Source organism: Numida meleagris, chromosome 6 (assembly GCF_002078875.1).
Source record: "Numida meleagris isolate 19003 breed g44 Domestic line chromosome 6, NumMel1.0, whole genome shotgun sequence".
NCBI classification, from domain to species: domain Eukaryota; kingdom Metazoa; phylum Chordata; class Aves; order Galliformes; family Numididae; genus Numida; species Numida meleagris.
This window is the reverse complement of record NC_034414.1, coordinates 2155040-2168619: the sequence shown is the minus strand read 5'-3', so window position 1 is coordinate 2168619 and position 13580 is coordinate 2155040. Positions and strand designations below refer to the sequence as shown.

Here is a 13580-nt window from a genome sequence, read left to right as displayed (position 1 = left end):
AAAGAAATAACGTTGGGCTGGGGTTTAACGTTTTATACAGATTGCTGCTGAGCCCCTAGCTGGCCAGCTCGGGGTGCTCTTTGGGGACATCTCGTTGAGCTGCCCCTCATTAGCAGCTGCTGGAGTTTCTTCCCACAGTGGTCACTGCTTCCCTCTTCTGCTCCAGCACTTGCATCGGTCATTGAAGGCAGCCTCCCCTCTGCCAGCAGCTAGGACAGATAACATCATCTCAAACTGTGGCGTTCTATGTGGGCATTGCCACTTTTAATTACATAATAGGACATAACAGGACTTTTAATTGTGTACTAGGACAGTATTATTCCCTTGCTTTCCTCAAGCCACTGCCTTTAGCAGTGCATCCAGCTGACTAAAGATCTCTTGAGTCATAGACTTCCACAACCTGATAATTGTTTCACAACAAATTGGGAAGCTATGGGTTTCCAGTATAGTTGTGCCTCCAGTGCAGAGGCTTGGAGGCATTTTAGTGCATCTAATCACGGCAGGGTTGCTGGGCTTGGTCAAGATGCTATTCATACCCATTAAAAGCTTTAATCCCCCAGAATGGTTGGTGCTAGAATCCCATGTGGATGCCTAAATATTCTTGCTGGTGAAATTATAAAATCTTATGTACTACTGTCTTCGAGGGGCCATTACTTATTCTTTTCTCTTTTTTCTCGCTTTATTTACCAGTGAAATAATTCATCATACTCCTCCATGAACATCGTCCATTAGACACTGGGCTAGAAGGTCTCTTGATTTTTTTCATTCTCATTTGCTGCTTCAGTACACCAGGATGGAAAACCATGGTTCATTTAAAACTACAGAGAAGTATCTTAAACACTGTTGAGATGAGTAGGAACATGGAGTCATGCCCTTAAGTCCTTGTGTTCACCTGTGGACCTTGGAAAAATGAGGAAGCCAAACATTTGTCTCCTGCAGCATGGCCACCTCCTTCAGCACTAATTGCTCCATCCTGCCAGAATAACTTCAGAATAGCTTTTCTTCCACCCATCCATCTCACCTCCAGGACTTTATTTTCCTTACCTCCTCTCCACTGCTGCTTCTTCATCCTCTGTTGATCTAGAAGAGGTCCTGTCTGTCCAAGTAATCGTTATCTTTGAAGCTGGAAGAGCATCCTTTGCTCTCCTACTTCTTTTTGGGAAAAGCCATTCCTCAAGCCTTTCCTCTCATTCTAAAAAGGCTCAAGGTGCCTTTGGGGTGCTGAATATTCCTTACCTTCGTTTGGATCTGCCCTTCGTCGCTTACAGACTTCCCTCCCATTCAAGTCCAAGCAACCCAACAGCAGTGGTAAGATCCATTTGGAGCATTTGGTGGATGCCCTGTCCCTGCAGACATTCGAGGTCAGGCTGGACAGGGCTCTAAACAACCTGATCGAGCTGTAGGTGTCCCTGTTTACTGCAGGAGAGTGGCACTAGACGACCTCTAGAGGTTTCTCCCAACTCCAGTGATTCTGTGATTCATAACTTCCAGCTGCACGCCAAAAACTGTAGTCGAGTTCCCGTGTGATCACCTACCATGAATAACACCAGCCATGCTAGGGAATGCACTGAGTATTTTCATTGGGTGTCCGTGATTAGTAACACTTTCTGGTGTGTTAGCGGTGATGATGGGGAGGAGGAATGCTTCTTTCAATGTACGTTATCATTTTTTGGCCCAAATTTGCCTGCTGAAGAGGCCAGTGAGCTCAGCAGTCTGTCTAGAGAAGAGTTAAATCTCGCACATCTCTGCACATGCACTCTAAGAGTATATGGCAGGGAGAAATGTATACACATACACGTTTACTTTCTGCACTTGTGACTCAGCTCACCAATCACGCATATGAGAGGTGAAGGATTACAAGGCCTGCCTTGCCCAGTAGTTCTGCATGGGCAAATCCACATCTACATTTACCCAGGCAAACTCCAACAAGCAAAAGAGGACACTTCTCCACGCAGCCTTTGGCTGAGCTGTCGCCCTCTTTGGCACAGGATGATGTAGCCACTGCAAATTTATTATGGGGCCAAAATGCACTCACACAAACCTTTGGAAGAGGCTGTATGGAGCACGACTCAACACACAGATAGCATCTCAGGCTTGGGAAACTGCAAAGCTGCACGTTTCTGGAAGCTGGGCAGGGTTCTGGGGAGGTGTTAAATACATCTGCCCCCTTTTCAAGCTCTACCCCAAGCACCTGCCAGTGATGCTGAGAGGGTAAGAGGGTCATCTGGGTTCAGTCTGACTCTTATGGTCATTCTTGCAGTCCTGCACATAACCTCCAATTCCTCCAGCTACTTCAATGCAATTCTATCCCGCGCTGTCTGCCTCTGTGTCTGCCACTGCAGAAATCTGGAACGTGTGGGCACCGTCAGGCGAGCAGGACTGGGCTGTGGCAGACATCAGCACAAACAGACCATATATCTTGGTAGTCTAATGACAACTGTCTGTTCTGGCAATTGGATTTTCTGTTTTCATTACGTTTAGAATTATAAAAAGCAGTTCATTAAGATTTAGTGGTCTCAGATGAGTGTCTCTGAATGGGCTGAATGCTTCGCAGGTGCCAGGCAAGGAACTGGACCAGCTGCGTTAATCACTTTTATCTCTTATTACTTGGACATGGGGCTCAGACAACAAATGGATGGCGCTGGTAGAAATTCCTGCCCGGGCATCAGGCAGGGAAAGTGGCTTTTTCATAGGAGAACGTGAAAGCTTAAATCCTGTCTTGTTTTTCTTGACAGGTGGGATGCAAAAGAAGGTGAGGACACGTCGTTTCTGAAGGATGATCCTGACAGCCAGGTGAGTTCATCGGTTCAAGGAGGGCTGTCAAGTTTACTCAAAACATGCACCATCAGGAATGCTGGAGGCTGTCAGGCAGTACAGAGAGGGGAGACCTCTGTGCTGGGGTAGATGTACCCCTTGCCAGCACCCTCCAGGTGGCAGGATGTGAGAGCATTGACCTTCTGTCAGTATAACAGCCCCCACTTAGTCTGCTTCACCTGCATCCTTTTGTTTCTTTCAATGGCCTCAGCAAATTTATTCTCATGTGTTGTGAACTACTGTAGACAAGGAATACCATATAGTGATATTTTAGTAAGCTGAAATAAATGTATCCCCTGTTGTTTTTTTTTCTTTTTAAGAGGAACCTTGGTACAGACAAGCAGAAAAGCAAAGGTGATGAGGTAGTGGAAGAGAACTGCACAGCTGAGTTGGAGGAGAAGGTGAAACCACCAAACCTTCAAGAGCATGGGAGGCGAAGTGGGAAGGCCTGGTCTGCCCACAATGGCCAGAAGGAAGAAAGGAGAAGAGTGAAGGGGCTCAGCAAGGAGGTCTCTGAGGCCAGCACAGGTGACTTGGAGCCAAGGCCCAAGCCAAGTAAGGAACAGATTGAGGAAGATGCCAATGGGAAGCCTGGCGCTGTTGATACCCCCCAGGAGAAGGAGAGCACAAATAGCAGTGCTTCACAAAGTGGCCTTCCAAGTGCTGTGCAAGCCACTAAGCACAGCAGTGAGGAGACCTCGTTATTGCCCGTGGGAGCTGATTTAGATGGAGATGGCTTAGAGAAAAAGACAGCTTCCGAACGGGAATCCACTGAGGACTCTTCAAACAGCCATGGAGGAAAGCTGGACACAGGTACAGGAGGCAGATTGGATGCAGATCAAGGACAGCTGGTGGGAAAAAGAGGGGAGGAGGTGGCCCAAAACACTGCCCTTGAGAGACAAACGCTTGCACTGAAAGGAGTGGAAGATGCTGAAGACACTAAACACACAGGAGAGCCTTTGCCCACAAAGACAGACAACTCCAGCGAGACTGTTGTTCCTGAGCAGGATGTGGCAGAATTACAGCCCAGGGAAGGGGACCAGCCTGAAGATTGCAAGAACAAGGACAGTGGGGACACTCTCAACTAGCAAATGTTGCACCGGTTTGCTGGAGATGGAAGGTGAGTTCCTAACCCCACTCATCATGGTGTTTGTTATCCTGTAACGCTCACAGCCATAGTACGGGTTCACAGCTGTTTTCTGTGGCCACAGAGGCAACATATCAGATAGCTATTCAGAAGTATTCATTAACACTCGCACACCTATAGATGCCCTTCTTGTGAGCGGTAGTTTGAAAAAGCTTGGCTTCCAATGGGATTCTCTTTCCAGTACAAGATCTGTGACTGCTAAGCTGTGGGAATGTTAAACCTTGAATTGTATATGTGGCAACAATAATGCGTAAGGCAGGAAGAGATGGTTGCTGTTCCAAAGGCTTAGAACCAAACAGAAAGGGGAAAAAACAGATTTGGTTACATAGCAGAGCTCCCGGTTTTATTCAAGCAAAGAAGTTTTTTTTGGAAAGGCAAACGCAGAACAAGAAATGCCAAAACAAAGGCAGAAATTAGGGAGAAAGGACAAAGAAGGGGAGCAGGGACTCTTTGGCAGCTACCTTGGCCAAATACGTTCTTTCCAGACAACGTCACAGATCAAGGTGTCATACCCACGTGTGCTACATCAGCTCAATAAGTCAGGATGTGACCCTGCCGCCAGGTGAGGCAGTATCTTGCTATCCTGTAAGAAGAGAGGCAGCAGCAATATTCCTAAGCAGGCACTCCGGGCAATTAGCTGCCGTGAGGGAGGAGGGCAGATTGCCCCACCAAATGCCTTTCCCTCATCCCAGCAGGCTTTTTTCAGACACCCAACCAGCAGCTGGTTTTGTTTAACACCCATCCCGGAGGCACAAAGGGGCTTAGAGATGAAGTGGTGAAGCTGCTAACAAGAAGACTTTCACTGCTATCCAGTTCTGTACAAAAAGGCATGGAGAAGTGCAAGCATTACAGCTATTTAAAAAAGACAAAACACCAAGAATGAGCAGAAGCTGGTTCTGTGCTGGAACTAAAACTCTTTTAAGTGTCATTAATTAGACACCAGCTAAGAGGCAACAATAAATTAGAGCAGTCCATTTTCATCTCAGCAATGCAGTGGAGATTCCTACGGCTTGGTAATGGGGCCCTGAGTCACTTCAGCACAGTTCTTTACTCCATCACTCTTCAGTTAAGTCATTAAGGCAGGCTTAATTATAAATACAGCCTTATGCCTTGGAGAAGACTTAAGCTGGTGTTTGCACTTAAGCACTCGTGCATCCATTTGGCTAAGTTGGAACCTGAGACCAAGATTGCTCTCTGAAAATACTTATTGCTTGGGAAACACCAAGCGTAGAGATGCCAGTGGATCAGTCCCAGTGCATAGTACTGAGAACCCTGAAGGGAAACGTGGCACTGGGCAGCTGAAGGTGCACGTCGTACTCCCAGGAACAATGATCACAGTCCTCATGGACGCTGCTGGAGGGGTCACCCACCTTTGGAAGGGCTTTCCTCACAGGGAGGGCACCTGTGGAGGTGCCAGGGTGAGCCAGTGCAGCTATTTCTATGACCCCATCTCAGAAATAGGTTTCTCTCTTTCTTTTTCCCCCCCCATTACATCAACAGCATTTGAATGGGAAATGAGTGAAATTTGAAAAGGGAATGAGTGAGTGAGTACAGCCCAGCTGTTTGTTTTTAGTGATGTTCCAGGGCATCACTGTCACCTCCTCAATACTGAGGTCACCACAAAGCAATTTGATCTCTCCTTTTGCACCGGTGACAGCCCACTATCAGGGCTGGTTTCCCAAACAAGACCATTTGCAGACAGGGTGAGTTATGCCAGGAAGACAGAGGGCCCGTCTTTAATTCTCTGCTCCCTGCGTCCAATTTGTCAGGAACATCTCCTCAGCAGGAAAAAAAAGACCTGGATTTCTCTAGCACCAGCTCAGCCCAACCAGGACAATTCATCTCCGTGGCTTGACAGCAGGGCTGCTAGGAGCAACAAAACAGCGACGATGACAACCACCACCAAAAAAGCAAAAGCTCATTTGGCTCAAGTTGGTTAAGCTGTCAGTGTGTTTGGAGCGAAAAGGTCTCATGTCTATTCCTGCTGTTGCTTTGAAGTTCCCAAATCAACATGAGGGGCTGCATAATGACATAGATGGCAGTCACGAATAACTACGGGCTGGTAACAGTCACTTCCCTTCTCCCCCGGCTTCTTTTGCCTTGTGCAACAGATTCGTTTCAGACCATATTATGTATAAAATGCTGCAAAGCTCTACCTTGCTTTCACATAATTCTCTCAAAAGTGTTATTTCACAGCAGTTCTTTGGAACCGGATTCCTTCGCCTTGCCCCTGTTTGAGGTATGTTTCAACCCTCAGTAGGAGTCTCTGTGTAGCAATCGGAAAGATCGTCATGTTGGAAAAGGCGTTACAGAAGAGTTGGAAGGACAGACAGGATAGCAAGGTACTACAAAGGAAGGGAAGCAGATGGCTCATCCATATCAGAAGATTCTGGGTATGCAAGGAAAAGCTTCCACCAAGGAAGGATCTCCACAACGAGATCCTTCCTCAGTGGCAGCCAGCCCTTAAATGAGGCCTAAGAGGTGAATTGCCTTCACCTGTGCTCCCAGGGCTGGCTGGGTCTTTCCTCCAGGTGCTCAATCAGTGGTTCAGGCCCTGACTCAGCAGTTCCCATACAAGCTCTCATCAAAGCCTTTCAAAGCAGAGGATGTTAATGTTATGTTTTGAAATGCTGGTGGTTCAGTTTTGATACAGTGCAATTTTTGCAAAGATCGGGCTAGAAATCAATGGGATGATTTTGCACAATAAAAAAACCTAACAGTTCCCAAAGGGATGGAAAACTATCCATTCCATGGGTGAAAGTTCCACCATGTAAAACAATTGCGTGGCAGGCCATTGCACCTGATGTCAGGGAGATGTCCTCAGTTCCAGGATCCCACCCATCCCAAAGCACAGCAGTCATCTGTAGCAGCAGGTAACTCAGCAGCTACCGCTAACTCAAACACTTCTGCAGAGCAGTGGTTCCTTGCAGCAGCCACTATGTGGATTTCACAGCTTCCACTGCTAATGTCTATTTATGGCACTGAAAACCTCCCGCACCTTCAAACCAGTTGGAGATGCTGTGCAGCGAGCGTGGTGGGGCCTTCATCATTTGCTTCAAATAACAAGGAATAAATATTTACCCAAAGTGCAGGACTGGAATCCCTGGAGAATGTCCAACAAGTCCCAGAGAAGTAAACGATACACAAAAACCACAGAAGCTTTTTCCCCTGAATTCTCTTGAGAAAATTAATCTTAACGTCTTTAGAGCAAATGCAGCTGGGGGTACATTTCCAGAGCAGCTCCAGGGATCTGACCTTGCAGCTCCGGCTGACGTCAGTGGGAGTGGGGCAGGCAGGGCCTGCATGCTGCAGGAGCGGGGAGGGCGGACGGGGTCAGCTGTGTGATGCAAACCAGTGCTAAAGGTTGGTGCAGGAAGGGGGACAAGCAGAAACTAATGCTTCTCCCCGCAGTTATGGGGCTGCAAGGAACATATGTCTTCCCTCGAGGTTCAAGAGTTGAGAAGATACTGCTGCTGCTGTGTCTTGGACATCAGTGTGGGGTTAGGCAGGAGGAGATCTCAAGGGTTTAACTTGGAGAGCGCTGGTTCTTCCGTGCAACCCAACCTCATACTGTGACACTGTGAATTCCAAGACCGTCCTAATACCACGTACCAGAGTGGAGAGCTTAGGCCTCGTGCAGAATTGTGGAGTGCTGTGGCTTCGTACAAGACCTGATGCATTTATCTTCGTACATCCAGAGTTATGGAAAGCCTTCCCAGTGGAGTGATATAGGAAAATGTTAACATTGGGAAACGTGGATTTTGTGAGATTGGCTCAAGAGAAGTGAACTTGGGCAGAAGAAACACAGGGAGGAACTGCAGGGATGCTCAGGGAATGGTCTAGCAAAAATGACTGACAGGTGTAATTTCTATAAATACAGAGGAATAGTAAATAGCATTTAAGGAGAAGGCCATTCAAACCAGAAAATAATCCTAAATCTTTGCAGCACTTTGCAAGAGCTTTTCCCTTGTCTTTGGTTCATCACGGTGACTTGCGGAGAGAAGAGCCCACTAGAAGTTGTTAATGCAAGGAGAGGCATGGACCTAAGCTAGTCATTGGTGCACCTTTGCTTCCTTGTGGCTACTCACTGGAGCACAGCAAGGCTGAACATTACCAGGGGCTCTGCCAGGCAAGCTGTAGCCATTCTAAGCACTGCACACAGAGCTGCTTGCCCTGCTTTGTAGCTTCCAGCTGCTGCTGTTATCGCGGAACTGACAGAAGGGAGCATGTGCCCATACCTCGGATGCCTGTATTAACCCTCCTAATGCAAACCCCAGACAAAAAGGAGGCAGAGATCAATATACCACATTGCAGTCTGCATCTTACTTCCCACCAGCTCTATGCTGAGAGGGAACACACAGAATGCAGACAGCGACGGGAGCTTAAACCACTCCAGCAGGATCCTCCACCAAAGCCTGCCTTCACACATTTAAGCTCACCAAGGGTAGCAGTGAGAACTGTTCCACCAGTGGCAAATCTAGACAGTGACCCACAGGTTTGGCACGGCATCCTCTTGTGGCTGATGGCAGAACTAAAGGCAGCACACAGCCGCACTGCTGCCCCCAGTCCCGGACAGAAACACCTATTTCTACATCTTGCCAAGCCTCTGGCAGCCCCTGAGTTACGGAGAAGAGGATACAGTGAACAGGAGAGAAATGCTAATCACTATTTCTAATTACTAAAAGCAATGACTCTCAAACCCACCAGTGCCTTGGCTGCAAAGATTTGTTCCTGCACAGAGAGGTGTCTGTATTGAAAAGGTAACACTGCACAGCAGGAAAGAGAACTGTCTATCTGCAGTCAAGAGCGCAGGGGTGACAATGAGATTTTTGGAACCATTAATAATCCCATTGATTAACAACAAACAGAGCTAGCTCTGGGATCAGTTCAGGCTTGTAAAACGGACTATAAAAATGTCTACAGCAGCAGCTTTAGACTCTTCCTTCAGCATCAATTATTGCAGTACCTTGGGTGTGACTTCTGTGTGGTTCCATATTGGATATCTGTCATTAGATGATTCCTTTGGATCTTCCCCTTTCATGTGAGCCAAGCTGTCTATTGCCTCTGCTGCCTTCACAGTATTTCATCTGTTTTTCCTTTTACGTTCCTTCTCTATCCTTTCTTGTGAGCTTTGGGTGTTGAAATCTGCATCAGCAAAAGGCAGAACCACGAATTTCAACGTGGATGCAGAAAAAAATGCCAACCCAGCAATTTTAAGCAGCACTCAAGAACCTGGCAACTAAAGGAGGAAAAAAAGTGCGTGCCTTTCCTAACGAAAATCAATGTATTTCGGTCTGGAGGCAGGGCAGCAATTTCAACTCACAGGTTTTCACTGGAGAAAAGCTGATGCAGCTCCAAGCCACAGATAGAGGGATGCAGAATCCTCCCCCAGATCAGACCTTCCTCTTGTTGCTCCAGGTGCTATACAGGCACAAAGAAAATGAAGCAAAGATTATTGTTCTTAAGACAAAAGGAGAAAGGAAAGCAGTCTTATCTAGCCCAGAGGAGGACTGCGAGTGCATTTCATGCAGACTCACCTATGTGGTTCCTCCCCTGGGCTGCAGAGCTCCCCAGCTGCTCCCAGCAGATCTGGCAGGGAGGTATCTGGGTCATGCCGTGCCCGTATCCCCCCAGCAGCTCCAGCCACACAGGAAGGTCAGGCTGAAACTCAGCAGACGTTTTTAATTTACTGCTCAGCAGTTCCCTGAAGGCTGATAATCCCACTACTGTCTCTGCTCTTGTTTTGCCAGGATAACGTGCTGAAGGTGGTGGATGAGAAGAGGAGCACAATGTTAGCCTCGCTCTTGGATCTTCTATGAAATCAACTTTCAGCACCTTCCCTGTGCCCTTCATCATCCCCAGCTCAGTTTCAGCATCAGCCCTTCGTCTCCTTACACCAAAGGGCAGGGAAGGCTACACACCCTCCCCACAAGAAAAACACCATCACTTTCCTTTTCTATTTGTTTTGCCTATATTGCAGCTGTGTGGCAAGCCAATGAAACGTCTACTGGATGCACTTTATTTTATTTAATAACTAATTCTGTTTAAAGTTAAGATTTTTCCTTCTGGGCAGCCTACCCACTTCCTCCCCCAGAGGCTGGCAGGGAAGCGCACGTACCAGGAGGACAGCAGGGGCTGCTGGGCTCTCCAGAGCACACAAGCGACAAAGCAGAGCATTAGGAAACAGCATGAGAAGCTATGTTGTAGCTCAGTAGGTGGGTGAAGTAGTGGCCAGGGCAGCTCTTGTAATAGAGATCTGTATGTAGTCGAAGTGGTGGTGGGCATGTACGGTAGTTGCATGGGTCACGGGGACAGAGAGGACAGAGCATTCTTGGGTTACACTGCGGAGCACGGGTGCTTTTGACAAGCACATGCCAACTATGGCATGACATCCTTTCAGAGGCCGCTCCGCTCCCCCAGCTAGATAGGGTAGGGCACAATCATCACAACGCTCTCAGGCATAGGGTTTGGATTTTGGATGGTCCTGTATGGAGTTGGATTCAATGATCCCTGGGGGTCCCTTCCAGCTTGGGTCATTTGATGGTTCAATGTCAGGAGAGCACAGGTTTTTTCCTACGGAAGGTAGCTGCTATGTTGATGAGGTATACATGAAGCCTGGCTAAGTAATGCTGCATAAGACCAAGAAGTGCAAAAGCTGCATTGGCTGGGGACACAGCTCTGTGTCAAGTGGGACAAGGAGCAGAGCAGCACAAATGCAATACCCTTCCTTCTTTAACACCAAGGAAGGAAGCTGGCAGCAAGGAACACAGCCAAACCAGAGCTGAAAGTCAGAGCTTCCTGTCAAATGCCAACCTTCCTGGCTGCACCTTTCAAAGCCTTGGGCTTGAACAAGAGGGCAACTGCTCCCTTGGAAGCCGCCAAGCATAACTTTTGAGCTGACCTTAAAAGATACCTTTCAGATTAAGGAACTGGATGAGCATTACAAGCACAAACGAGCAAAAACTGTAAAGCTCACAGCAAACAGCAGCTACTGAAGTACGTCTACCTATTAAGGAGCAGGCAGAAAGCAGGTGCAAGTGCTTAGACTTGTAAGTGACAGAGCAGCAAGGATATCGTCCTCGCTTTGAAGCACTGCCCTAAAACTTTGAAGCGGTTTCAGGAGTCAGTTGCAGGCACATATGCGTGGAGATTGATTGGATTTCAATGCAAGATGCATTCGCTAGCCAAAATGGCAGACTGCCTTGGTGATAAGGTTGGCATGTGGTGGACTGAAATACTGTATGCTGTTTTAATAAACTAGTATTTGCACATATAAACATTTTGCTCTTCCACGTAACTCAGATCCGTAGCACCTAAGCCATGAAGGACAAGCCTGGGAATTCCTAAGTGCCAAATGCGGGAGAATTGATTGGCTTCAGACCAGGCGTTAGCAAGAAACAGAGCGTGCAGCTCTCACGCTTTATTAGTAGAAACATCTTTGCCTCACACCAAAGCCTGTTCTGAGTTTATTTGGACTTAACCAACAGCTAAAGGAACAGGTAGATAAAAGCCAGATTATAAAACTGCTTCAGGTCCTCAGAGTCCATGCAATACGGTCTTGGATCGGGACCTTGCTGCACGCCAGCAGCGGTCAAGCACACAGCCAGGGAAACTTCTACATTGTCCCTGGCCCAGGATTTAGTTGTAGAGATAAAAACCCAAACTCCTTGTTGTATCTCATTGGCCTAAAGTCCTTCGTTAAAGAAGAAAACCGGCCCTGCCCTCCATCCCCCTTCTCCTCCCCCCACCCCCTGCAAATCCAACCAATTTTGCACTTAATGATGCCTAGGAAGGATCAAGTGTGTAGCAAGCTCTGCACACTGTACTGTGCAGGTGGTGCCTGTCCTCCGTGTAATTTCTTCCTGCTTATGAACAAGCTGCTTGAATGCACTTCGGTTGGTGCCTGGATTGCAATTCTTCAGAAAAATCAGAAAAATCATGGCTAGCTATTTCTTCTTTACAGCGAGAGAAAAGACTGATCAGATGAAAAAGAAAAAAAAAAACTGATGTAGAGGGGTTATTTATATTAAATAAAATTATGAGAATAAGTCTTGGTTTCTTAGTGTTTCTCAGTAGAACTCACCCCTCTTGGGCTGGCTGCATTAACTCACCCCAGGGCTCCCTGCAACCATGCAACAAAGCACAAAGCTCACTTTTCCAGAGAAGCATCCAAGCTACCTCATTGCAATGTCACCTTCCTTGCAAGCAAAGGCGATGGCAGCTTGGGGAGTGCAAATTAAGCTGCCTGGAGAGGCACCTGTTCCCTCCCAGCACTGCTTGGTAGCTCAGGGATTTTGTTCAAGATGTTCTTAATTATTCCATGCAACGGGAAAGCAGAAGCAACCGTCGGGCAGAACACACCTTTTTCTTTAAGCCAAAGGAACAGCTTGCCACTGCTTTTAGTCGGCACAATTCTACTATCAGTTTCAACACAACTCTATAGCCAAATTGAATATCAAAATGGATTACAGACCAGTCAATCAATTCTTGATCTCAAAGAGATGAAGGAACTCAACCTCAGGGCAAAAATACACCTGGATAAGGTTGGAAATACGTCAGCCCCCAGAGCTTTACAAGCCCAGTACTAAAGGAAGCAAAACTAGAAAATCTTGACAGCTGTTTCCAGCTCTCTGTTCCCCATCTGAACAAGGCTAATGCTATGGCAGAAGGGTGCCACCCAGATTTCTAAGAACAAGCAAAGCCCTGTACAGAGAAACTGGAAGTAACAGAAACATTCACCAATTTTCCACACCAATTCCCCTCTGCATAAATTGGTTGCAAAAGGCATAGGCGCCTGAAGCTAAACTGGCACTTAGGGAGAAATTCTTGTAATTTAAAGAGTGCAATAGTGCTTTTTTTAGTTGCGTGGAAAGCTTGAAGTCAATTAGAGGTACAGAGCAGGGTACAGCACCGCTGTGAAGTTAAAACGCTGCCTGCTGCCTTCCCTTTAAAGGGCTGTACAGCGGCTCAGCCCGCTCACAGGTTCGCGCTCAGTTGCTGAGCACAGTGACACAGCAGCTGACCAGAAATGAGGTGCTCCCAAAGCTCACTGCCTCTCTGAAGACAGAGACCATTCCGAAGTCAAACTTCACCTCCTTTGCTTTAATCCAGCTCCGATGCGGCTGTTTCTTGCACCATTCTCTTCTCTGTAACACACACATATACATAACACATTCCAGTGGCCCGGCGAGACTAATTTAGGCTTCCCTGAAGGAGACCCACGATGCTCAGAAGCAGCCACTGATTGTGCTATCAGCACTATGCTGCAGGATTGCTTTTCAGCCTCATCGATCAGTTAAGCCAAAACCTGGAGTCAAAGCACACCACCTTCCTTCCCAGAATTACAGCTCAGCCCCAGAAGTCAGGGAATTAAGATGATGCTCGTTACATCAGATGAGGCCCAGAGAGTGGTGGTTAATGGAGTTAAATCCAGCTGGTGACCAGTCATGAGTGGTGTTCCCCAGCGGTCAGTGCTGGGGCCTGTCCTCTTCAATATCTTTATTGATGAGCTGGATGAGGGCATTGAGAGCACCCTCAGTAAGTTTGCAGGCGACACCAAGCTGGCAGGAAGTGTCGATCTGCCTGGGGGTAGAGAGGCCCTACAGAGAGATCTGGACAG

General features: G+C 47.4%; 1 protein-coding gene across 6 annotated transcripts in view; it reads left to right on the top strand.

Annotated features, from left to right (window-relative positions):
• Positions 1 to 12010, top strand: part of C6H15orf52 (chromosome 6 C15orf52 homolog) — a 41627-nt gene extending 29617 nt beyond the window's left edge. For 5 of the 6 annotated variants that reach the window (XM_021402337.1, XM_021402340.1, XM_021402339.1 and 2 more), the window contains 3 exons: positions 2736 to 2793; positions 3135 to 3934; positions 9712 to 12010. In XM_021402337.1, coding sequence (XP_021258012.1) covers positions 2736 to 2793; positions 3135 to 3902 — 826 coding nt within the window. In that variant the 3' untranslated portion in view covers positions 3903 to 3934; positions 9712 to 12010. Of the gene's footprint in view, positions 1 to 2735; positions 2794 to 3134; positions 3935 to 5730; positions 9304 to 9711 lie in introns of those variants that run through there. The other variant, XM_021402336.1, reaches the window with a different exon arrangement.